This window comes from Oncorhynchus mykiss, chromosome 2 (assembly GCF_013265735.2).
Source record: "Oncorhynchus mykiss isolate Arlee chromosome 2, USDA_OmykA_1.1, whole genome shotgun sequence".
NCBI lineage: Eukaryota > Metazoa > Chordata > Actinopteri > Salmoniformes > Salmonidae > Oncorhynchus > Oncorhynchus mykiss.
In genome coordinates this window covers 86909799-86937374 of record NC_048566.1, presented here as the reverse complement: position 1 = coordinate 86937374, position 27576 = coordinate 86909799, and the positions used below count along the sequence as shown (strand labels likewise).

Genomic DNA, 27576 nt, shown 5'->3' with positions numbered 1-27576 from the left:
ACAACATGTCAGCTTTAGCTTGGGTTCTCTACAGCACAAGCAGACATTGCGAATATATAGCAATGTGGTAAAACAAATTGACAATTAAATAATAAACGCATTGACAAATTGGGATACGATTCTCAAACTGATGGCGTCATGAATGATGAAAGTGAGATCAATACAAATGTATTTATTCTGAGACCAAAGCATCACAGCGAGGCTTATCTGGTGGTGGACTACCTATGGTAAGATTCTAAATCCGTACCGCCATACCGCAGGGGAAGTGGAGAAAACCAAACTCTTTACGAACTACAGTACTGTAACTACACAGCAGCACCACACACACACACACAAGGACCCACAGACAAGTTTATTGTGATACAATCTGCTTTTTCCCCCCCTTCAAAATGAAAAGAATACGTCAAATATTCTTGATAAAAATAAATCTCCTTTGGTTAGTTTAAAAAAACAGTGCAGACAGTGCAATGAGGCAATTGTTTACTGTGTGCTTTGCTTCTCCTTCCTTGGCTATTGACAGTATATACCAGTTATCTTTTGAGGCTTGTAAAGGCAATGTGGTTTCTGCTGCCCAACTTGCTTGTCACTACAGTGCTCTGTGGAGGGAGAAGAGGGGGGAGTGGAGGGGGACGGGGGCCCAGTCTCAGACAGCCGGTGAGGGGGCGTCTGGGTCTGGCTCGTAGTGGTAGCTTGGCTGAGGCTGGATGTCCAGTTCGTCCACCTGAGGACCAGGGTGCATGTTGACCAGCTGGTCCTGGGGAATGTCTGCAGCGGCGGCTGCCAGGTTGGTGATGGACTTGCTCTTCACACACTGGAAGTCAACATGGCGACTCTTGCCCTCCTCCTTCTCCCAGGACATGCGGATGAAGGGCCTCTGGACGTAGTTGTAGATTACCTCTGGCCGGCTGCCGGGACGCTTCTTCACCTTCTCCTTGTAGGTGGGGTAACCTGGGAGGATAAAAACAGACATTTTGGTTTGGGAGTTAGTGACATTTACGTTTTCTGTTCAAATACTTCTCATTTTATAAAAAAAAAATTGATTGGTTAATAAAACAATTGTATTTGAAGTATATTTATACAAAAAGTGTGGTCTTCAATACTTTTTATCCGGTTGGGGTAACCCTTTAGGCTATATTGAGTTGCTCTTATACCTGCAATATAACGTTTATTACTCTACTAGTAACAACATTGTCACATGCTGTAACATAGTAATAGGGCCTGTTAGTATTACATACTAATAATGGATAAGTGATTCTGGTAATTACATGATTGCAAAGCAAGCTTAAGAGTAACTAGTGTTACTCTTAAGTCTTATCAGAAATTGTATAGACATGAAAGTAAAACTTCTTGATTGACATTGTGTGCAACAAGGAACAAGGCAGTTTAGTGATGATCCACCATACCTTCAATTCCTAGTCTGATTTTCTTAAGTCCTCTTTCTTTTAATACTGATTTGGCAACGTCACGATTCTCTATGTACTTGAAGAATCTGTACAGTTTTGTGCTGTATATAACTGTAAAGAAAAATGAAAAAGTATTATTGTTTATATAATTAAATGTCATACATATTCTAAGTAAAATAACACAGACATTCAGCAATACAGATAAAGCAGGTGAACCAGTGCACTCAAAGTCTATTTCCTGTGTTTTGTGTCATACTTGTACAACAGCTGATGTAAAACTTGTTAATTTTTTTTACCACTTTAATGCAAAACTATTACAGTAAGTAACTTGTTACCCAGAACTAATGCACTGGGCCTTTAACATGTCATCCCAGTCAATTATAATCTTGGGCAATTATTTTCACAGCGATAGGTGACTTGATGAAATGGCTTGCTTGTAAACTACTATATCAGCAGAGCCAGTGAGGTGAATGACCTGACTCACTCTGAGAATACTCCTCTCCCATCTGCGGAGGGTACTCCTCGTCCCAGTCCACCACGTCGTCGTCTGTCAGGACCACTACGTGACACTCCCTCTCTCCATTCTGGGCGCTGGCCACCATCAGAGGCAGCACCATCTCCTCTAAGTAAAAGTCAAACTGACGCCTCGCCCCATCGTTGGACAGCTCGTGCATGAGTGCACCTGGAAAATAGGAGCAGGTGGATTGAGACAACCAAACTTTGTTTATATTTCAGGGTGAGAACTACACTCAAGCATGCGCGCGTGCGCACACACACACACACACACACACGTGAGGAAAACTAGACACATCCACATTTAAAACAATGTCAATCAATAGCCCACATTGTGGAAACTCTGCAATCATCTGACATGGATCAAACCTGTAAGCTAATACTGACTTAGTTTCAGAGCTGTGACACCTACTCACCCACAACATGTCAACACCTCCACAACCCCAAACACACAGCAGGCTAAATAAACCTAGCATCTAATACAGAACAATGATATGGAATGAAATATTACATGTCTATTATCATGTCATTATAATGAGAAAGAGAGGGCCTGATGGCACATAGCTATATACACTCACTGAGGTCTCTACACTTGATGGTGCTGTAGTCGAAGGAGATGCAGAGGTAGTCACATGCTTCTCTCAGCTCGGGAATGGAGATACCATCAGGACAGCGGATTATCCCAGATTTGTAGTAATCCTGCCATTTAAAAGTCACACAGGAAAAACCAACAGGCAGCCATCACGGAGGCTGCTCTGCGCACACACAGAACAGAGCCTTCAGACAACAGCAAATGGCAGTGACGTCACTGTCTTCCTACCACCCCCACAGACCCGTTTACAGCCAGAGAAACACGGAGATCGTTCAAGTATAACACTGAAAAGAAAATGGATGGAGGCTGCAGGAGCTATTCACAAGATAGTGCCTGAAACGGCTGTTAGCTTTCTCTGTGCCCTGAATGCTAACGCTGCCAGCCATATTTTTCCTCTCTCCCTGCTGTTTTAGTCGGGTCGACTTTGGCGGTAGAGCTCTTCACATGCCGAGCACAGATCTGCACAACGAGACTGTTAATACTGACAATCCAAGATAAGCCTTGAAATCAAACAAAGAAGTGCATTTAGCATGTTCTTGAGTCCCAACTATCCACATTAGAATCTCTCCCCCATACAAATAGGCATAGAGATGCGAAATTGCTACGTTGACATGCAAGAACAACGTACAGCCTGTGAGTCACACAGAAAGCTGCTCTTGAGCCTGAAATAACATCCAGAAACCCTATGATACACACACAAACAGATGCCATTACCTGGTTGTTCTCCTCCCCTGTGTCTCTGGAGAGTTAAGTGGAACAGCAGGGCGAACAAACACAAAAATGAAAGCACTAGCATGCTGTACAGCATTAGTATCTCTGATCCCGGTCAATGTGCCTTATGTAACACTGATTATTTGCCCTACATTTCCACACTTCCGCAAAAATACACAATATATCAGACGGACAACCTCAGAGATTGTTTGTGAACAATCTTATTTGTCAAGGTATTACTAGAAAGTAATTGCATACAAATGCACTATAAGCCCTTGAATAATATGGAAATGGTGCTGCAACCATATGCAAATAAAATATTTATTGACCCCTATACATTTGGCCACTTCCCAATTTCTGGTAATTGAATAATAAAGGTGCTTGTTTTAGATAGGTCAGAACACTGAATGCCTATTCTTCTTCTCAATAAAATATATAGGGGATGGATAGAAGGATCTGTGAGAGAACGTATGTTCCATTCCAGTCATGAATGACACAGCAGCATAATCCTTCACTTCATCAATACCAACCCATCTCTGGGGACATTAGGTGAAACTGTATGACATTATCAAACCAGAATGAGTCTTACCAGGATGGCTCTGAAAACAGTTGAGCTGATTCCATCTGCCACCTCAAATTCCCCTTTGTCATTGGGCCTGGTAAAATTGTATTCCCTCCCGGAACCAAACATTCTACGAGAGAGGAAAACATTTGGTTTGATTAACTATCCCTTTAATTTTCTGTAATATCCCTTTGATAAAATATTTTGCTGTACCTTCCCAGCATGGTGTTGGGCTGAGCAGTGAAGATAGCCGGGTCCACCACGAAGCGGGTGTTGTCCACGATCAGAGTGACCCTCTCGGCCGTTCGCAAAGTGCGCGCCCCCTCCTTGGTGTTCTCATAGACGTAGATGAGGTCACAGGGGCTGTGGACGTGTCCGTGGCCCAGGCCCTTACAGGGGGCCTCTTTGCTGAACAGGCTGCTTCTGCTGTTACTCACTGTGATGCAACTGGGCCCCACCGACATCATGGCCCTGGGCGGCCGAGGGCTTGATGACCTGGAGGAAGAACCACCCTCGCCCCGCTCACGATCTGGAAGAGACAAGCAGACAGAGTACCGTAGGTAAGGCGCTAACACTGCGGTCTCATCACACTGTTGCTGGTTGTCATAAGGATGAAAAAAGGCATTGAAAGCTTTCACAAGAGCCTTTCAAGGCTAGAATACTCAACTGTTACTGTAGCAATTTAAACATCATTCAGTTCGGCCATTGGCTTAATTCCCAGAGTGGGTCCAGACTGAGTAGTCGTATGACTACCGTGGCTCCACCTCTGGGTGAGGCTTTAAGGAGATTTCTACGTGATGAAACCACTTCAGAAAGTGATTTTGTGTAGTTAGAAAGGGCCTCAATCTAACAGCTGGACCTGAGGCATCTGAGACGGCCTTGTTATGTCAGTGTCTCATCACTACACTGTGTGGTTCTGTCGCATAGCAGTAATGGATTACAGAATGAGCAACGGGTACAGCCAGGGTGTTGCTCCAGTGATGGAGATGAAACACTGGGAAGCTACTCACCACTGTTGTGCTGTCGGGTGGGCGAGGTGATGTTTCTGATGCAAGGGGTCAGCTGACCCTCGCCCCTCTCATGGGAGGAGTCTCGGGAGCGGTCGCTGGAGCGCCGGCGGTCACTGTCCCTGCAGCGGTCGAGGCCTCCGCTGGCGCCATGCAGGTTCATGTTGACTAGGTCGGCCTCCAGTTGTGGGACTGCTGGGAGGCGGGGCTGGGCACTGAGAGAGGAGAAGATCACACACACACAGTCAGAGATACACACATGAGCACTGAGGGAAAAGTGAACATTTTGCATGTTTCTCTGCACAGAAAAGTGGATAAAAGCCTGCAATAAACTTATGTGAATCCTCTGTGCGACAGGCAGATTTTTTTTGGGAGTGCTGACCGCTGTAGAAAGATTGCCACTACAACACTACTGCTTGCTGCCTGCAGCTAGAACCCTATACTCTGAGAAACACATTAGGGAATGAATCCATGTGAAACAATCCCATTGAACTCCCCACTTAACTGTGGGGACAACACATACATTGGACTATTACTCCTCTTGGAGTGGCCTTTGTAAAATCTGAAATATTACCCTGATGGAGCAGACTACACACAATGCCTGAAGTACCAATAATAATTTGTTCTTAACTGACTTGCCTAGTTTAAAAAAATATTTTAAAAATCAAAAATAATATTCATTTCCCATTGAAGCATTTAAACGTAAAACTCTACTGTCTGTTGCAGAAGAGCCTTTCTACGGGGAAATTTAGAAACTGGTCATCCCATTGAGACAAGCAGAGACAGAAGCAGGAAGCATTGTTCTGTTATCTGCAGCAGCCTCTTTACCTCTGAAACCGCTCTCACACCGTCTGGTTTGTCTAGTCTGGCCAGCGTGCCATACAGCAGGTCTCCCTAATAAAGAGCGGCTCCCGCCCCAGGGACGTGAATATGAAATATGATGAGGCTGAAGTGAATGCCCTTGGAGAGAATGGACTAGAGAGAGCAGCACATTGAGGAACTCTCAAAGACAGGAGAGCTTTAAAGAAACTGCTTTATAGTCCCTCCAATGGATGACGTCCGTCCACCTTCTAGTTCCCCATAGAAAACTGTGTCCAGTCAACCGTAACAGGGTCTGACATCTGAGTCCTCCTCCACTGATGGAGTCCCAGAGAATGAGAAAAATCACAGACCTGGGGGACTGACTGGCTGACTCAGAGCAGCAGAAATCAGTAATTTCACTACACGTGGAGAACAACCAACTTACTTCATGTGGCAAAATAAGGCAGAATGTCATGTTATTCAATTTTGTGTCCAAATAATTGCTGTCTATATTTTGGCAGCGGCTGAATGGATGCTAAACAGTGGTCCAGGATGCTAGCTCTCATCATGCAGTATGCAGGTCAGAGCCAGGCAGGCCTGCTCTACAGTATGCGAGTCCCCTGCTCTTTGAGCAGCTTGTCCTCATTACTGCACCAGTATAGAATACTGCCATGTAAACAAAAACTGAACCAAAAAAACAATGAGTAGACTATCCCCAGATGGTGTGTGGACTATCTTTTTGAGAAATCTGAATAATATATTTTTTTAAATCATTAGGTTGGGGAATGTGATTAAAAGCATTGGACAGCATTGGAGATGCCGGTGAATGTAGGAACAGCATAGGCTGGTTATGGAATGGTGCCCCTATTGCACTCAGCAGCAATTCAGGTCAGCAAACACAGCAGCATCAACCCCTTTAGGCTATCTCCTCGACCTATTATCTACAATAGTTTGGCATAATTTGAATTTTTAATATAGGGTAGAATGTCCAACAGGAAGGATTTTTGACCAGATTGTTTAATGTATAAAACAAATATTCTTCCAGTGCAAGAAGCAGGCAAGTCTAGCACGATCTGCAAACAATGGATCAGTGAGAGCGATAGCGTTCATCTCATCTTTCATGCAGCAATGCAAAGCTATATCCATCCACATATTAATAGCTCCCGCGATTACCTCACATAGAATCTTGAAAATAGCATTTTTTTCCACGAAATAACTTGGGATGCAAATTGCATGGTTGAATATTATATGACTGTGATAAGAAGGAAAAAAATCCACAGATGCACTTGTGTTATAGGCGTCTGCAGCATTGAGTCCCGTTACTTAAAGAAAAAGGTCCCATCAATAATTTAGAGCGCTGAGTGCTGACACTGCTACTTTGATGTTAAACAGAGAAGAATGCGCACTAGTGTCGAGGGTTTAACCCTTTACAAAAATGTATATAAATAAACCCTATGCGTTCTGATCGGCAAACCAAGAAATTAGACACTTCCCTTTTAAAGACACACGCAGTCTTGCTTTATTTTCCCCTTTCCACATTGCTATTCATTAGAATGCGTGGAAAAGCCACATAAAAAAAACACATCGAATTAATATTTACAAAATATAGGAAATCAACACATGCCATAAGAAACAAGAATGAGAATAAGAATGAATAGGATGATGAGCATACCTACCCGTCTGTATCGCACGGCAAATGAAAGACAAAGCAGCACGGGATGAGCTGAGGGATGAAAGCACAAAGGACTTGGGCTCCTCCGAACAATGCAGGCTTGCCAGCCGGTTTAGCATAGTTGGGCATTACTTTCGAACTTCAGCATTATTTCGTAGACTCTGATTCAACTTTCTAGCTGTGAGAGCACAGGCTGAAAATTCTCTTTCAAAAAGACTCGATCGCACCAATGACAAAAAAAAAATTGAGACAGGAGGGCCAGTATTTCAATTCAGACAGGGAGACCCGTAGATATGAATGGCTGTGCGCTTTTTTTCTCCACGAAATCGAGTCAGACACACACAGAGCAAACCTCCTGACGTAGGCGTAGCCCGACCTCCCCGTCTACTCTCCTGATCATACCTCAGTGGTCCTGATACTGCCCTTGTTGACACGATTCTCCATAGCAGCATCAAGCAGCATGGCTTGGCTGATTAAATAAAATAGCTGGCTTGAGGATGAAGGACATGACAGAGCACAATTTGACCTCTGGACTTGACTTGGCTGTCAACGAATATGCCAATATGTGCTTAAAATGTTTTTCTGTTAGTTGATGTTAAATTATGTAATTTGAGCTAGATATTTTCTTATAATGATTGACTCCCCAGATAAGGGCTATGATTAACAGAGGTGTGTGGGGATTTTTTGAGTAGTCCATCCAGAGAGGTAGCACTACAACCACTTTGACACATGGTGTATATTGTAGACTGTTAATCATGTCATTCTCTTGCTTAATAAACACTTCATAACACTATTTTGATATTTGTATTTATCCTATAGGCTACTTTTCATTGTCTGAATTAAAATAATGTATCGAAATATACTTAGCAGCTTCTTATTCCATTATCAAAAAGCCTGTTAATAATTGCAGATGTCAAATTATTGATTAAATCTGTACATGTTTACAATGATTGCAATTTGCAATGCAAGTGTAAGCTAGATTTTCAGTGAGTGTTTAGGTGGAAGAAGAAACATATCAATATGGTTGTCGTCATTGGGCTTAACTGGTGGACTTTTGTGCATCTCTTCCACATGAGCCATAGCCGTACACCAGGGGTAGACAACGAAATTCAGCAGCAGGCCAATTTTTGTCAGAGTGGCTGGTCGGGGGGCCAAACCCAGACGACGCTGGGCCAATTGTGTACCGCCCTATGGGACTCCCAATCACGGCCGGATGTGATACAGTCGGGAATCAAACCAGGGACTGTAATGACGACTCTTGCACTGAGATGCAGTGCCTTAGACCGCTGCACCACTCGGGAGCCCAAGTGTATGAAATAAACACTATTATAAACTTGGTGGGTCAAGCACTGAATGCTGATTGGCAGACAGCCATGGTATATCAGACCGTATACCACGGGTATTACGAAACATTTATTTTTACGGCTCTAATTACGTTGGTAACCAGTTTATAATAGCAATAAGGCACCTCAGGGGTTTGACCAATACTGATGGCACCGATAGAGATGGCAGCTTCGCTTCAAGTCCTTAGGAAACTGTGCAGTATTTTTTTATATTTTTATGTAATATTTCTTACATTGTTATCCCAGAAAACCTTAAAATGTTATTACAAACAGCAGGGAAGAACTATTGGATATCAAAGAGACGTCAACTTACCAGCACTACGACCAGGAATATGACTTCCCCAAAGCAGATCCTTTGTGAACTCAAGTCCTTTTGTTCACCTGACCTAGAATTCCTCACACCGTATTCTTTCCCAAGAGAACTCTCCTCGGTTATCGCCACAGCTGTGAATATCCCCCCGCAAGCGGATACCAAGACGGCCATCAATGAACTCTACTGGACTTTATGCAAACTGGAAACCATTCATCCTGAGGCTGCATTTATTGCAGCTGGGGATTTTAACAAAGCTAATCTGAGAACAAGGCTACCTAAATTCTATCAGCATATCGATTGCAGTACACGAGCGAGTAACACACTCGACAACTGCTACTCTAACTTCCGTGATGCATACAAGGCCCTCCCCACCCTCCTTTTGGCAAATCTGACCATGAATCCATCCTGTTGCTCCCCTCCAAAAGGCAGAAACTGAAACAGGAAGCGCCCGTGGTTAGGTCTATCCAACGCTGGTCTGACCAATCGGATTCCACGCTTCAAGATTGTTTCGATCACTTGGACTGAGATACAGTGGGCCGAACAAGTATTTGATACACTGTATAAAAGACACCTGTCCACACACTCAATCAAACAGACTCCAACCTCTCCACAATGGCCAAGACCAGAGAGCTGTGTAAGGACATCAGGGATAAAATTGTCGACCTGCACAAGGCTGGGATGGGCTACAAGACTATAGGCAAGCAGCTTGGTGTGAAGGCAACAACTGTTGGCGCAATTATTAGAAAATGGAAGAAGTTCAAGATGACGGTCAATCACCCTTGGTCTGGGGCTCCATGCAAGATCTCAAATCGTGGGGCATCAATGATCATGAGGAAGGTGAGGGATCAGCCCAGAACTACACGGCAGGACCTGGTCAATGACGTGAAGAGAGCTGGGACCACAGTCTCAAAGAAAACCATTAGTAACACACTACGCCGTCATGGATTAAAATCCTGCAGCGCACGCAAGGTCCCCCTGCTCAAGCCAGCGCATGTCCAGGCCCGTCTGAAGTTTGCCAATGACCAGATGAGGAATGGGAGAAGGTCATGTGGTATGATGAGACAAAAATATATTATTTTGGTCTAAACTCCACTCGCCGTGTTTGGAGGAAGAAGGATGAGTACAACCCCAAGAACACCATCCCATCCGTGAAGCATGGAGGTGGAAACATCATTCTTTGGGGATGCTTTTCTGCAAAGGGGACAGGACGACTGCACCGTATTGAGGGGAGGATGGACGGGGCCCATGTATCGCGAGATCTTGGCCAACAACCTCCTTCCCTCAGTAAGAGCATTCAAGATGGGTCGTGGCTGGGTCTTCCAGTATGACAACGACCCGAAACACACAGCCAGGGCAACTAAGGAGTGGCTCCGTAAGAAGCATCTCAAGGTCCTGGAGTGGCCTAGCCAGTCTCCAGACCTGAACCCAATAGAAAATCTTTGGAGGGAGCTGAAAGTCCGTATTGCCCAGCGACAGCCCCGAAACCTGAAGGATCTGGAGAAGGTCTGTATGGAGGAGTGGGCCAAAATCCCTGCTGCAGTGTGTGCAAACCTGGTCAAGAACTACAGGAAACGTATGATCTCTGTAATTGCAAACAAAGGTTTCTGTACCAAATATTAAGTTCTGCTTTTCTGATGTATCAAATACTTATGTCATGCAATAAAATGCAAATGAATAACTTAAAGATAATACAATGTGATTTTCTGGATTTTTGTTTTAGATTCCGTCTCTCACAGTTTAAGTGTGCCTATGATAAAAATTACAGACCTCTACATGCTTTGTAAGTAGGAAAACCTGCAAAATTGTCAGTGTATCAAATACTTGTTCTCCCCACTGTATGTTCCGGGTAGCCTCAGACAATAACATTGATGTCAATGCTGTCTCGGTTAGCGAGTTTATATGGAAGTGCATAGGATATGTTGTACCCACTGTGACTATTAAAACCTTCCCAAACCAGAAACCATGGATTGATGGCAGCATTCGCGCAAAACTGAAAGCACGTACCACCGCATTTAATCATGGCAAGGCAATTGGAAACATGACAGAATACAGACAGTGTACTTATTTCCTCTGTAAGGCAATCAAACAAGCAAAGCGTCAGTATAGAGACAAAGTGGAGTCGCAATTCAACGGCTCAAACAGGAGACGTATGTGGCCGGGTCTACAGACAATCACGGCCTACAAAAAGAAAACCAGCCGTGTCGGACATCGACGTCTTGCTCCTAGACAAATTAAACAACTTCTTTGCACGCTTTGAGGACAATACAGTGCCACCGACACGCCTGCTACCAAAGACTGTGGGCTATCCTTCTCCGTGGTCGACATGAGTAAAACATTTAAAATGTGTTAACTCTCGCAAGACAGACAGCATCCCCAGCCACGTCCTCAGAGCATGTGCAGACCAGCTGGCTGGTGTGTTTACGGACATATTCAATCAATCCCCATCCCAGTCTGCTGTACCCACATGCTTCAAGATGGCCACCATTAATCCTGTTCCGAAGAAAGCTAAAGTAACTGAACTAAATGACTATCGCCCCGCAGCACTCACTTCTGAAAGCATGAAGTGCTTTGAGAGACTAGTCAAGGATCATATCACCTCCACCCTACCTGTTACCCTAGACCCACTCCAATTTGCTTACCGCCCCAATAGGTCTACAGACGATGCAATCGCCATCACACTGCACACATCCCTATCCCATCTGGACAAGAGGAATACCTATGTAAGAATGCTGTTCATTGACTACAGCTCAGCATTCAACACCATAGTACCCTCCAAGCTCAACATAAAGCTTGAGGCCCTGGGTCTCGACCCCGCCCTGTGCAACTGGATCCTGGACTTCCTGACGGGCCACCCCCAGGTGTTGAAGGTAGGAAACAATACTTCCACTCCGCTGATCCTCAACACTGGGGCCCCACAAGGGTGCGTTCTCAGCCCTCTCCTGTACTCCCTGTTCACTCACGACTGTGTGGCCATGCACGCCTCCAACTCAATCATCAAGTTTGCAGACGACACTACAGTGGTAGGCTTGATTACCAACATTGACAAAGGCAAAAGCATACCCAAAGCATACCCATTCTCCACACGTTCCTCTTTCCTTCACTCTTTGTCTCATCTGTCCACAATACTTTTTTCCAGAACTCTTGGGGCTCTTTTAGGTGCTTTTCAGCAAACTGCAATCTCACCTTTCTGTTCTTCAGTCTTATCAGTGGTTTGCATCTTGTAGTGTACCCTCTGTAGTCCTGCTGGTGCAGTCTTCTATGTATGGTAGACTTTGACACATCTACACCTGCATCCAGGAGAGTGTTTTTGATCTGTTGGGTTGTTGTCAGGGGGTTTTTCTTCACTAAAGAGAGTATTCTCCGGTCATCCACTACAGTGGTCTTCTTCACTCTACCGGGTCTTTTGACATAATTTAGTTCACTGGTTGTTTTTTTCTTGTTAATGATGAACCAAACTGTTGCCTTGGGCATGCCCAGGGTTTTGCAATGTTCCTGATTGATTGATTTTCATTTCTGAGCCTTACGACGGCCATCTTCATTTGCATCCACACTGCTGTCTTCCTCATGTTGTCACACCCCAACAACAACCTGGTCACTGTCCAATGAATTATGGTGCTCACTGTATATATTCTCATCCCATTCCTTTACTAGCTTGTGTGTATTAGGTTTTGTTGTGGAATTGTTGGATATTACCTGTTAGATATTGCTGCACTGTCGGATCTAGAAGCATAAGCATTTCGCTACTCTCACAATAACATCTGCTAACCATGTGTATGTGACCAATAACATTTGATCCTAAGAACAGTATCCTAAGAACAGCCCTTAGCCGTGGTATATTGGCCATATTCCACACCTCCTCGGGCCGTATTTCTTAAATATACCTTGATTAGAGTCAATATATATGTTAGAATCATCTTTGGCAGAAACTATGGGTGTGGGGGGGACAATGCAAAAAGTCTGGGAAGCTATTTGATTAGCTGTTCAGGAGACATATGGCTTGGGGTAGAAGCTGTTATTAAGAAGTCTTTTGGACGTACACCTGGCGCTCCGGTACCGCTTGCATTGCAGTAGCAGAGAGAACAGTCTATGGCTAGGGTGGCAATTTTTAGGGCCTTCCTCTGACACTGCCTGGTATAGAGGTCCTGGATGGCAGGAAGCTTGGCCTCAGTGATGTACTGGGCCATATGCACTACCCTCTGTTGTGCCTTGCGGTCAGAAGCTGAGCAGTTGCCATACCAGGAGGTGATGCAACCTGTCAGGATGCTCTCGATGGTGCAGCTGTATAACCTTTTGAGGATCTTGAAATGCCTCTTACGAAGCCACTCCTTCATTTCCCGGGCGGTGTGTTTGGGATCATTGTCATGCTGAAAGACCCAGCCACGTTTCATCTTCAATGCCCTTGCTGATGGAAGGAGGTTTTCACTCAAAATCTCACGATACATGGCCCCATTCATTCTTTCCTTTACACGGATCAGTCGTCCTGGTCCCTTTGCAGAAAAACAGCCCCAAAGCATGATGTTTCCACCCCCATGCTTCACAGTAGGTATGGTGTTCTTTGGATGCAACTCAGCATTCTTTGTCCTCCAAACACGACGAGTTGAGTTTTTACCAAAAAGTTCAATTTTGGTTTCATCTGACCATATGACATTCTCCCAATCTTCTTCTGGATCATCCAAATGCTCTCTAGCAAACTTCAGACGGGCCTGGACATGTACTGGCTTAAGCAGGGGGACACGTCTGGCACTGCAGGATTTGAGTCCCTGGCGGCGTAGTGTGTTACTGATGGTAGGCTTTGTTACTTTGGTCCCAGCCCTCTGCAGGTCATTCACTAGGTCCCCCCGTGTGATTCTGGGATTTTTGCTCACCGTTCTTGTGATCATTTTGACCCCACGGGGTGAGATCTTGCGTGGAGCCCCAGATCGAGGGAGATTATCAGTGGTCTTGTATGTCTTCCATTTCCTAATAATTGCTCCCACAGTTGATTTCTTCAAACCAAGCTACTTACCTATTGCAGATTCAGTCTTCCCAGCCTGGTGCAGGTCTACAATTTTGTTTCTGGTGTCCTTTGACAGCTCTTTGGTCTTGGCCATAGTGGAGTTTGGAGTGTGACTGTTTGAGGTTGTGGACAGGTGTCTGTTATATACTGATAACAAGTTCAAACAGGTGCCATTAATACAGGTAACGAGTGGAGGACAGAGGAGCCCCTTAAAGAAGAAGTTACAGGTCTGTGAGAGCCAGAAATCTTGCTTGTTTGTAGGTGACCAAATACTTATTTTCCACCATCATTTGCAAATAAATTTATTAAAAATCCTACAATGTGATTTTCTGGATTTCTTTTTCTCATTTTGTCTGTCATAGCGGAAGTGTACCTATGATGAAAATTACAGGCCTCTCTCATCTTTTTAAGTGGGAGAACTTGCACAATTGGTGGCTGACTAAATACTTTTTTGCCCCACTGTATGTGAGAATGCTGTTCAACGACTACAACTACAGCTCATTTAACACCATAGTACCCTCCAAACTCGTCATTAAGCTTGAGACCCTGGGTCTCGACCCCGCCTTGTGCAACTGGGTACTGGACATCCTGACGGGCCGCCCCCAGGTGGTGAGGGTAGGTAACAACATCTCCACCCCGCTGATCCTCAACACCGGGGCCCCACAAGGGTGCGTTCTGAGCCCTCTCCTGTACTCCCTGTTCACCCACGACTGCGTGACCATGACTGCCTCCAACTCAATCATCAAGTTTGTGGACCACACTACAGTGGTAGGCTTGATTACCAACAACGCCGAGAAGGCCCACAGGGAGGAGAGGAGGGCCCTCAGAGTGTGGTGTCAGGAAAATAACCTCACACTCAACATCAACAAAACAAAGGAGAAGATTGTGGACTTCAGGAAACAGCAGAGGGAGCACCCCCCTATCCACAAGAAGGTGCAGCAGCGCATCTTCAACCTCAGGAGGCTGAAGAAATTTGGCTTGTCACCAAAAGCACTCACAAACTTCTACAGATGCACAATCGAGAGCATCCTGTCGGGCTGTATCACCGCCTGGTACAGCAACTGCTCTGCCCACAACCGTAAGGCTCTCCAGAGGGTAGTGAGGTCTGCACAACGCATCACTGGGGGCAAACTACCTGCCCTCCAGGACACCTACACCACCCGATGTCACAGGAAGGCCATAAAGATCATCAAGGACAACAACCACCCGAGCCACTGCCTGTTCACCCCGCTATCATCCAGAAGGCGAGGTCAGTACAGGTGCATCAAAGCAGGGACCGAGAGACTGAAAAACAGCTTCTATCTCAAGGCCAGACTGTTAAACAGCCACCATTAACATTGAGTGGCTGCTGCCAACATACTGACTCAACTCCAGCCACTTTAATAATGGAAATTGATGGAAATTGGTGTAAAAATGTATCACTAGCCACTTTAAACAATGCCACTTAATATAATGTTTACATACCCTACATTACTCATCTCATATGTATATACTGTACTCTATTTCATCTACTGCATCTTGCCATCTTTATGTAATACATGTATCACTAGCCACTTTAAACTATGCCACTTTATGTTTACATACCCTACATTACTCTTCTCATATGTATATACTGTACTCAATACCATCTACTGCATCTTGCCTATGCCGTTCTGTACCATCACTCATTCATTTATCTTTATGTACATATTCTTTTTCCCTTTACACTTGTGTGTATAAGGTAGTAGTTGGGGAATTGTTAGGTTAGATTACTCGTTGGTTATTACTTCATTGTCGGAACTAGAAGCACAAGCATTTCACTACACTCGCATTAACATCTGCTAACCATGTGTATGTGACAAATAAAATTGGATTTGAACTGAGCGGGCACCCCTAAGAGGCCCCCATGTTGAGGGTCAGCATGGCAGATGTGTTGTTACCTATCCTTACCACCTGGGGGCAGCCCGTCAGGAAGTCCTGGATTCAGTCCCAGGGTACTTAGCTCAGTGATGAGTAGTCAATGAACAGCATTCTCACGTAGGTGTTTCTTTTGTCCAGGTGGGAAAGGGCAGTGTTGAGTGCAATAGAGATTGCATCATCTGTTTATCTGTTGGGGTGGTATGCAAATTGGCGTGGGTCTAGGGTTTCTGGGATAATGGTGTTGATGTGAGCCATGACCTGCCTTTCAAAGCAGCTCACGGTTACAGACAAGAGTGCTACAGGTCAGTAGTAATTTAGGCAGGTTACCTTGATGTTCTTGGGCACAGGGACTATGGTGGTCTGCTTGAAACATGTTGGTATTATAAACTTGGCCAGGGACAGGTTGAAAATGTCAGTGAAGACACTTGCCAGTTGTTCAGTGCATTGTCGGAGTACACGTCCTGGTAATCTGTTGGCCCTGCAGCCTTGTGAATGTTGACCTGTTTAAAGATCTTACTCACATTGGCTACGGAGAGCGTGATCACACAGTCGTCCGGAACAGCTGATGCTCTCATGCATGTTTCAGTGTTGCTTGCCTCGAAGTGAGCATAGAAGTCATTTAGCTCATCCGGTAGGCTCGTGTCACTGGTCAGCTCGCGGCTATGCTTCCCTTTGTAGTCCGTAATAGTTTGCAAGCCCTGCTACATTCAACGAGCGTCAGAGCCGGTGTCGTACGATTCAATCTTAGTCCTGTATTGACGCCTTGCCTGTTTGATGATTCGTTGGAGGGCATAGCGGGATTTCTTGTAAGCGTCCGGGTTAAAGTCAGGCTCCTTGAAATCGGCAGCTCTACCCTTTAGCTCAGTGCGGATGTTGCCTGTAATCCATGGCTTCTGGTTGGGGTATGTACGTACGGTCACTGTGGGGACAACATCATCAATGCACTTATTGATGAAGCCAGTGACTGATGTGGTGTACTCCTCAATGCCATCGGAAGAATCCTGGAACATATTCCCGTCTGTGCTAGCAAAACAGCTTCGCATCTGTGTCACCTGACCATGTCCGTATTGAGCGAGTCACTGGTACTTCCTGCTTTAGTTTTTACAGGAATCAGGAGGATGGAATTATGGTCATATTTGCCAAATGGGGGGCGAGGGAGAGCTTTGTACACATCTCTGTGTGTGGAGTAAAGGTGGTCAAGAGTTTTTTCCCCTCTGGTTGCACATGTAACATGCTGGTAGAAATTAGGAAAACAGATTTAAGTTTCTCTGGATGAGCATTTTCTTGTTTGCTTATGGCCTTATACAGATCATTGAGTGCGGTCTTAGTGCCAGCATCGGTTTGTGGTGGTAAATAGACAGCTACGAAAAATATAGATGAAAACTCTCTTGGTAAATAGTGTGGTCTACAGCTTATCATGATATACTCTACCTCAGGCGAGCAAAACCTAGAGACTTCCTTAATATTAGATTTTGTGCACCAGCAGATATTTACAAATACACAGACCACCACCCGTTGTCTTACCGGAGACAGCTGTTCTATCTTGCCAATGCACCGAAAACCCAGCCAGCTGTATGTTATCCATGTCGTCGTTCAGCCACGACTCTGTGAAAAATAAGATATTACAGTTAATGTCCCGTTGGTAGGATAGTCTCGATTGGAGCTCATCCATTTTATTAACCAATGATTTGCACGTTGGCTAATTGGACTGATGGTAGAGGTGGAGTACCCACTTGTCGTCAGATCCTTACAAGGAACCCCAACCTACATCCCTAATCTCTGTCTCTTCTTCATGCGAATGACATGGATTTGGGCCTTGTCGTGTGTCTGAAGTAAATCCTTCACGTCCGACTCAAAAAAAAGAAAAAATCTTTGTCCAGTACGAGGTGAGTAATCGCTGTCCTGATATCCAGAATCTCTTTTCGGTCATAAGAGACAGTGGTAGAAACATTATGTACAAAATAAGTTACAAATAATGCGAAAACACACACACACACAAAATAGCACAATTGCTAGGAGCCCGTAGTACAACAGCATCTCCTCCGGCGCCATCTCAATTTACAAGGCTTTGCATGTAGGCAAAAAAGTGTATCCCTTTGCCATGTTTTTTGGGGCAATATTACTTTAGTGCTTTGTAACATACATATTCATGTTTATTCTGTATATTTGCATGCTTCTTTTCATTGTTATTTCGATAATTATTTTGGAGTCACTACAGTGTTGAGCCAACTCAGTTTTCACCCATCACAGCCACTGAACTCACAGCCACTGTAGCTGTTAAAAAATAAATACAAATAACATCACCAACGGCCTCATGGTGACATCCCTAAGCAGTTTCCTTCCGCTCCTGCAGCTCAGTTCAGAAGGATGACTGCATCTTTGATATTTCTGGGTGGTTTAATACATCATCCACAGCATAATTAATAAATGGACCATGCTGAAAGATATATTCGATGTCTGATTGTTATTGTTACCCATCTACCAATCACTGTTCCCTGGTCTTTGTAGTTGAATTTGTGCTTGAAATGTAATACTTACTGTCACGTTCTGACCATCGTTCGTATGTGTTTTCCTTGTTTTAGTGTTGGTCAGGACGTGAGCTGGGTGGGCATTCTATGTTGTGTGTCTGGTTTGTCTATTTCTATGTTTGGCCTGATATGGTTCTCAATCAGAGGCAGGTGTTAGTCATTGTCTCTGATTGGGAACCATATTTAGGTAGCCTGTTTTGTATTGGGTTTTGTGGGTGATTGTTCCTGTCTTTGTGTTTGCACCAGATAGGGCTGTTTCAGTGTTCACATTTCATTATTTTGTAGTTTCTTCATGTATAGTTTTTTCCTTCATTAAAATATCATGAATCATCATCACGCTGCATTTTGGTCCGATCCTTGTTCCACCTCTTCATCAGAGGAGGAGATAGAAGAGAATCGTTGCACTTACAGATTTATGTATGGGCACAGAGGAAGGGGTAGTCATTAAAAAAAATAATGTCAACCCCTTATATTTCACACAAACTGAGGTCATATATAGTGCATTCGGAAAGCAAGAGAAAAAAGAGAATCGTTACAGAATCACCCACCACAACAGGACCAAGCAGCGTGTCAACAGGCAGGAGCAGCAGGAGAAGCAACAGCGGCAGCAGGAGATACGTAATAAGGAATTCTGGACATGGGAGGAAATCCTCGACGGGAGAGGACCCTGGGCTAAACCAGGGGAGTGTAGCTGCCCCAAGGTGCAGCAGGAGAGGAGGCAACAGGAGCAGCCCAAAGAGGAGTACAGTATGGACTATACTTCTTGGGAGGAGATAGACAGGTGGGCGGTCGACCCAGGGAGAGTGCCGGAGCCCGCCTGGGATTCGATGGAGCAGTGCGCGGAAGGTTATCGGAGAATGAGGTTGGCGAAGCAAACACGGCGGCGCGGAAGGAAGCCCGAGAGTCAGCCCCAAAAATGTATTGGGGGGGGGGGGGGGGGCTCAGGGAGAGTGTGGCAGAGTCAGGAGTCACACCTGAGCCAACTCTCCCTGTTTATCGTGAGGAGCCAAGGAGGAGACCAGAACCAGAGCCGGTGTTAGAGGTGAGCGAAAAAGAGACTGTGAAGGAGTTAATGGGGAAATTGGAGGAGAGAGAAATGAGGGAGTTGCTGTGTTGGTGCGTTAAGCATGGAATTCGCCCGACGGAGCGTGTCGGGGATTTGATGGCACCTGGGTCAGCGATTCATACTCGTCCTGAGGTGCGTGTTAGTCGGCTGGTGAAGATGGTGCCAGCCTCACGCACCAGGCCTCCTGTGCACCTCCCTAACCTTGCACGTCCTGTGCCAGCCCTGCTCTCAAGATCTCCAGTACGCCTTCACGGTCTAGCCCATCCTGTGCCACCTCCACACACCAGCCCTCCGGTGGCAGCTTCCCGCACCAGGCTTCCTGTGCGTGTCCTCGGCCCAGTACCACCAGTGCCAGCACCATGCATCAGGTCTACAGTGCGCCTCGCCTCTCCAGCGCTGCCGGAGCCTTTCTCCTTTCCTGCGCTGTCGGAGTCTCCCGCCTGTTCAGCGCTGCCAGAGCCTTCCTCCTCTACAGCGCTGTTGGAATCTCCCGCCTGTTCGGAGCAGCCAGAGCTGCCAGTCTGCATGAAGCAGCCAGAGCTGCCAGTCTGAATGAAGCAGCCAGAGCTGCCAGTCTGCATGAAGCAGCCAGAGCTGCCAGTCTGCATGAAGCAGCCAGAGCTGCCAGTCTGCATGAAGCAGCCAGAGCTGCCAGTCTGCATGGAGCGGCCAGGGCTGTCAGTCTGCATGAAGCAGCCAGAGCTGCCAGTCTGAATGAAGCAGCCAGAGCTGCCAGTCTGCATGAAGCAGCCAGAGCTGCCAGTCTGCATGAAGCAGCCAGAGCTGCCAGTCTGCATGGAGCGGCCAGGGCTGTCAGTCTGCATGGAGCAGCTAGAGCTGTCAGTGTGCATGGAGCAGCCAGAGCGGCCAGTCTGCATGGAGCAGCCAGAGCTGTCAGTGTGCATGGAGCAGCCAGAGCGGCCAGTCTGCATGGAGCAGTCAGAACTGCCAGTCTGCATGGAGCAGCCAGAGCTGCCAGCCTGCATGAAGCAGCCGGAGCTGCCAGTCTGCATGGAGCGGCCAGGGCTGTCAGTCTGCATGGAGCAGCTAGAGCTGTCAGTGTGCATGGAGCAGCCAGAGCTGTCAGTGTGCATGGAGCAGCCAGAGCGGCCAGTCTGCATGGAGCAGCCAGAGCTGTCAGTGTGCATGGAGCAGCCAGAGCGGCCAGTCTGCATGGAGCAGTCAGAACTGCCAGTCTGCATGGAGCAGCCAGAGCTGCCAGCCTGCATGAAGCAGCCGGAGCTGCCAGTCTGCATGGAGCGGCCAGGGCTGTCAGTCTGCATGGAGCGGCCAGGGCTGTCAGTCTGCATGGAGCAGCCAGAGCTGTCAGTCTGCATGGAGCAGCCAGAGATGTCAGTCTGCATGGAGCAGCCTTCAGTCATTGACAGCTCTGACCAAAAAAAGGAAATATCACATTTACATAAATATTCAGACCCTTTACTCAGTACTTTGAAGCACCTTTGGCAGCAATTACAGCCTTGAGTGTCCTCGGGTATGTGCTGCAAGCTTGGCACACCTGTATTTGGGGAGTGTCTCCCATTCTTCTCTGCAGATCCTCTCAAGCTCTGTCATGTTGGATGGGGGAGCGTCGCTGCACAGCTATTTTTTATTTTTACCCCCTTTTCATGGTATCCAATTTTTTAGTAGCTACTATCTTGTCTCATCGCTACAACTCCCGTACGGACCCGGGAGAGAGTCCTCCCGGGTGAAAGTTGAAAGTCATGCGTCCTCCGATACACAACCCAACCAAGCCAGACTGCTTCTTAACACAGCGCGGATCCAACCCGGAAGCCAGCCGCACCAATGTGTCGGAGGAAACACCGTGCACCTGGCAAACTGCGCTCGGCCAGCCACAGGAGTCGCTGGTGTGCGATGAGAAAAGGATATCCCTACCGGCCAAGCCCTCCCTAACCCGGACGACGCTGGGCCAATTGTGCGTCGCCCCACGGACCTCCCGGTCGCGGCCGGTTGCGACAGAGCCTGGGCGCGAACCCAGAGTCTCTGGTGGCGCAGCTGGCGCTGCAGTACAGCACCCTTAACCACTGCGCCACCCTGGAGGCCCTGCACAGCTATTTTCAAGTCTCTCCAGAGACTGTTCAATCGGGTTCAAGTTCAGGCTCTGGTTGGGCCACTCAAGGACATTGAGACTTGTCCCGAAGTCACTCCTGTGTGAACCTTTGCCCCAGTTTGAGATCCTGAGCGCTCTGGAGCAGGTTTTCATCAAGGATCTATCTGTACTTTTTGCCATTCATTTCTTCCTCAATCCAGACTAGTCTCCCAGTCCCTGCGGCTGAAAAACATCCCCACGGCAAGATGCTGGTTTCCTCCAGATGTGACGCTTGGCATTCAGGCTAGCAAACATTTCTAAAAACCTGTTTTTGTTTGTATGGGGTGTGTGTGTAGATTTGAGGAAAACATTTAATATAATCAATCTAATCAATTTAGAATTTAATCAATTTTAGAATAATAAAAATGTGGAAAAAGTTAAAGGGGTCTGAATACTTTCCGAATGCACTGTAACAAAAATGTTTAGCTAAGCCAAATCTTACTTCTGAACTATACAGAACAAAAATATAAACGCAACCTTTAAAAGAGTCAGTCCCATTTTTTCATGAGCTGAAATAAAAGATCCCAGAAATACGCACAAAAAGCTTATTGAGTAGTATTTATTTCTTGTGGGGAAAAACTCATTCTGACGGGCTGGGCCTGGCTTCCCAGTGGGTAGGCCTATGCCTTCACAGACCCAGCCATGACTACGCCCCTGCCCAGTCATGTGAAATCCATAGATTAGGGCCTGTGATCAATTGACTGATTTCCTTCAATGAACTCTAATTCAGTAAAATATTTGAAATTATTGCATGTTGCGTTTATATTTTTGTTCAGTATAATTTAGGCTTGCCTAAACAAAGGCAGAGAATACTTAAGCAACGACTATATCTTACTAATTCAATGTATAAAAAAATTATATTTCATTTTATTGTGTAGATCAATGACTAAAAATTTAATTTAAATCTATTTCAATCCCACTTTGTAACCCATTTTTTGCTAAATTCCGGGTGATTTGTTTATTTTTTTTAATCAAAAATTAAAATCATATTTCTTTACAAAAAAATTGGGGGCTCAAAAACTGATTCCGGGGACGGTTTTGGCCCACAGGTGCCGGTTGCCGACGCCTGCCGTAGACACATTTTTAGGTTGTTGTTGTCATCGTCTAGGGCTGGCACAATAAATCCTATAAAATCAACAATTATGGACAATAACCATGAACCCCAAAAAAAGTATAACAAATGTTTGTTTTTTTGTAGGCCAAAAGGCTAAATCAGAGGTCTCCGGATATCCAAAGGACAATCCAATAACTGCAAATACAGTGCCTTGCGAAAGTATTCGGCCCCCTTGAACTTTGCGACCTTTTGCCACATTTCAGGCTTCAAACATAAAGATATAAAACTGTATTTTTTTGTGAAGAATCAACAACAAGTGGGACACAATCATGAAGTGGAACGACATTTATTGGATATTTCAAACTTTTTTAACAAATCAAAAACTGAAAAATTGGGCGTGCAAAATTATTCAGCCCCTTTACTTTCAGTGCAGCAAACTCTCTCCAGAAGTTCAGTGAGGATCTCTGAATGATCCAATGTTGACCTAAATGACTAATGATGATAAATACAATCCACCTGTGTGTAATCAAGTCTCCGTATAAATGCACCTGCACTGTGATAGTCTCAGAGGTCCGTCAAAAGCGCAGAGAGCATCATGAAGAACACACCAGGCAGGTCCGAGATACTGTTGTGAAGAAGTTTAAAGTCGGATTTGGATACAAAAAGATTTCCCAAGCTTTAAACATCCCAAGGAGCACTGTGCAAGCGATAATATTGAAATGGAAGGAGTATCAGACCACTGCAAATCTACCAAGACCTGGCCGTCCCTCTAAACTTTCAGCTCATACAAGGAGAAGACTGATCAGAGATGCAGCCAAGAGGCCCATGATCACTCTGGATGAACTGCAGAGATCTACAGCTGAGGTGGGAGACTCTGTCCATAGGACAACAATCAGTCGTATATTGCACAAATCTGGACTTTATGGAAGAGTGGCAAGAAGAAAGCCATTTCTTAAAGATATCCATAAAAAGTGTCATTTAAAGTTTGCCACAAGCCACCTGGGAGACACACCAAACATGTGGAAGAAGGTGCTCTGGTCAGATGAAAACAAAATTGAACTTTTTTGCAACAATGCAAAACGTTATGTTTGGCGTAAAAGCAACACAGCTCATCACTCTGAACACACCATCCCCACTGTCAAACATGGTGGTGGCAGCATCATGGTTTGGGCCTGCTTTTCTTCAGCAGGGACAGGGAAGATGGTTAAAATTGATGGGAATATGGATGGAGCCAAATACAGGACCATTCTGGAAGAAAACCTGATGGAGTCTGCAAAAGACCTGAGACTGGGACGGAGATTTGTCTTCCAACAAGACAATGATCCAAAACATAAAGCAAAATCTACAATGGAATGGTTCAAAAATAAACATATCCAGGTGTTAGAATGGCCAAGTCAAAGTCCAGACCTGAATCCAATCGAGAATCTGTGGTAAGAACTGAAAACTGCTGTTCACAAATGCTCTCCATCCAACCTCACTGAGCTCGAGCTGTTTTGCAAGGAGGAATGGGAAAAAATGTCAGTCTCTCGATGTGCAAAACTGATAGAGACATACCCCAAGCGACTTACAGCTGTAATTGCAGAAAAAGGTGGCGCTACAAAGTATTAACTTAAGGGGGCTGAATAACTTTGCACGCCCAATTTTTCAGTTTTTGATTTGTTAAAAAAGTTTGAAATATCCAATAAATGTCGTTCCACTTCATGATTGTGTCCCACTTGTTGTTGATTCTTCACAAAAAAATACAGTTTTATATCTTTATGTTTGAAGCCTGAAATGTGGCAAAAGGTCGCAAAGTTCAAGGGGGCCGAATACTTTCGCAAGGCACTGTACTTGACCAGCAAATTGTATTTAGCATAGTGTTCAAATATGAAGATATCAGTGTATTAATGACCAAATGAAAGTTAAAAATCAAAATGGTGCTGTCTTCTTTTGGATAACATGACAAAATTTCATGAACATGCATTGCTTTCTGTGAGATGTGCAACACTATTCATCAAGCACACACACATAACACAGTAGTTGAAAGAGCAAGTCAACAGATTAAATGATAGGCTAATTCTGTCATGCCCTGATCTGTTCTACCTGTCCTTGTGATTGTCTCCACCCCCTCCGGGTGTCTCTTATTTTCCCTAGTGTTTTCATCCCTGTGTTTCCTGTCTCTCTGTGCCAGTTTGTCTTGTATGTTCAAGTCAACCAGCGAGTTTTTCCGGTGCGCCTGTTTTCTATTCTCTGTTACTAGTCCACACGGTTTTGACCTGTGCCTGTTTTTCTGGACTCCATTCCCACCTGCCTGATCATTCTGCCTGCCTGCCATTCTGTACCTCTGGAACTCTGAACTGGTTTTGACCTTTTGCCTGTCCACGATCATTCTCTTGCCTACCCCTTTCGGATTGTTAATAAACATCTTGGACTCTAATCATCTGCCTCCTGTGTCTGGGTCTCGCCTTCTGGTCTCTGCCAAGTGCCCCACACACACCTCAGTTATCACACCTTCCACTTAAAAGGGATACTGCGAGATTCTGGCAACTTACCCAGAGTGAGAAAAACTTGTGGAAATCATTTTTATGTCTCCTAATACAGTATGAAAGAAGTTAGCAGTTATTTCACAAGCCAATACTAATAAGCGTTAGCGTAATGACTGAAAGTCTACAGGTACGCTTCTTGTATGATTTTGTCAAATAAACGACTCATACCCTACTCCACAATATTGTTCTACAACTGTAATTGCCATTGTATTGAAAATACTGTTCTCCGGTGCAGAAAATATATGCGCTGCAAATGTCAAACCTGTGCGCACACCCATCCTTTCTTTATGCCTGGTTTTACAAGAACACACAATGCAGGAGAAAGTCCAAACACCTTTTGAAAATGAGGCCCTAAGCTATTGGCACACGGTATGTGAGTCATGGATCTCTCTCAACCAATCATCAACCTTTAGGCCTAAACTCGGGCAAAAACATGGAATTGAACCAGCACAAATTATTCAACCGTTTGTTGTCAATCTTCAACAAAGAAACAAACACATTGTTACATTTCTAGGTCAGGGCAATTCCACGGTAACAGAATTATGCAGAGACTCCAATTTTTCACTTTTAAATGTATGCCAAACTAAAACCTTTGATTTCAAAGTTTAACAAACCATGCAACTCTACGCACAATGTCTACTTTGAACAATTTACACAGTAAATAAAAACAAACATTTTCTTCAAACTGTGCAGATGCAGTTTGGTAACAGAATTAGAATAAAACTAAGGGAGATTTTACAGTAATTCTGTTACCACACTGCATCTGCACAGTTTTTCCTGTAAATGTGTATTGTATAATTGTCAGTGGAAATTATTAAAAGTAGTTATTGTGCATAGAGTTCTATGGTTTGTTAAACTTTGAAATCAATGTTTTTTGTTTGGTATAGGCTACATTTTAAAGTGAAAAATCTGAGTCTCAGCATAATTCCATTACCTTGGAATTGTCTGTCATATGTTTGAATGGAAGTGAAAAAACATTGTCAACTTAAATAATGGTCACTTCAGAATGCAAGATAATTCCTGAAACTAAACAATCTTATTCATATATAAAAATGGTATTGGACAGCTGTCTTGAATGCTGAACAATCAAGCATTTTCACAAGTCCTACTGTGCTGTCCTTGTTATACAATTATTTCTGTAAGTAACAATACAGTACTCTTCAGTAATAAATCCTAGTTTTATCACCTTGAGTGTCTGTGAAGACACTCATACCCGACAACTCAGTGTGCTTGAGTTGTCCTCTAAAATGCGGACATTCAGCCATCACAGGTAGGTAGGTAGGTAGAGGAGGGATCAATGAGGAATCAGCCACCATCAGCACTTATGACATGTTTCTATGTTAATGGAAAACATAGGCCTACATGTTTATTGTTCGCTTCACATTAGTTCAGAGTTTCCCCAAAACCCGGTCCTCGGGACCCCACGTTTTTTTTTTTTTGCTACAGTACTACACATTTGATTCAAATAAATCAACTAATCATCAAGCTTTGAACATTTGTAAAACCAACACATGCACTCGTTGGGGTCCCGAGGAAAGAGTTGGGGAAACGCTACATTAGTTGAAGAAACGTAAATGACATGCTATATATTATTACAACAACCAGAGCCTTCCATTGGCAAAGGTAACTTATTATCTACTTAACGTTAGCGAGTTAGAATTCCTATACAACAGAAATGATGTAATCCTGCGTTACCATACCTCCAAAATCACATCGTTGTCATGCTTCCCTTACAGTTCTGGAGAATGTTGTATTGCAAAAACGGGTAGATTTTAATTGGATGTTACATTTCAAGAACCCTCCCCCACACGCCGGTGTGTTAAGTGTGTCACTGTTTCCGGTCCGGGTAGTTCGTTTTCAAGTGTTGCGGACAATCTGGGATTTATATTTATTGAAATTGGATTACGCTGTTAAAGTCAAACATTACAACACGTTCTCAACCGCTCTGGTGACAAACATACTGTAACGACCCTGGGTTTATATGCGCGGAAATCGACTTTGCCGTGCGAACATGCTTTTGCGGCACAGTCGATAGCGCGCCGGACCTCAGGCTCGAAGGTCGAAGGTTCGAGACCTGCTGTTTCATTACAATACTTTATTTCTTGTCTCCATTCGTCCACAATTAATGCTTGCTGCGCTTTGCTACCACAAAAGATGGTGAAGATTAGCCATTTTGTTTTTGTAAGGAACTAAAAAACAGAAGCAGGGGTTCAACCTATTCAAGTAAATACATTTTTAATACATTTAGGCCACTTTTTCGGTGAAGTCAACTGAGCTGCTAGCTAACCAACTTTACACACTGTTTAGCTAAGTTAATTAAATGCCATTAGCAAGCTATCTTGATGTAATCATTGTAAATTAAAAACAGTCTCCATGCATTTGTAGATAACAGCCATAGAAGAGGATGAAATTGCTGCTTCAGCTGTCAGTAAAGGGAGAGTGTAGACTACTATTCTGGATAGGGCAGATAATTTTGTGGGAAGA

At 44.7% G+C, this 27576-nt stretch overlaps 1 protein-coding gene across 5 annotated transcripts; it reads right to left on the bottom strand.

The window, feature by feature from the left end:
- Positions 1-157: 157 nt before the first annotated feature.
- On the bottom strand, positions 158-26905 carry LOC110498720 (BTB/POZ domain-containing protein 10). 5 transcript variants are annotated; one of them, XM_021575375.2, is made up of 9 exons: positions 26793-26807; positions 17337-17417; positions 4792-5003; positions 3995-4310; positions 3809-3911; positions 2495-2615; positions 1888-2085; positions 1404-1514; positions 158-948 (listed from the first exon to the last, which is right to left on the bottom strand). In XM_021575375.2, the coding sequence occupies exons 3-9, from the start codon at positions 4949-4951 to the stop codon at positions 644-646; spliced, it is 1314 nt and encodes a 437-aa protein (XP_021431050.1). In that variant the 5' UTR covers positions 4952-5003; positions 17337-17417; positions 26793-26807; the 3' UTR covers positions 158-643. The 5 variants fall into 5 exon arrangements, with proteins under 5 accessions (XP_021431050.1, XP_036814007.1, XP_021431036.1 ...); XM_036958112.1 differs by lacking the exon at positions 17337-17417 and having other exon boundaries at positions 26793-26905; XM_021575361.2 differs by lacking the exons at positions 17337-17417; positions 26793-26807 and adding an exon at positions 7262-7597.
- Between the last annotated feature and the right edge of the window lie 671 nt (positions 26906-27576).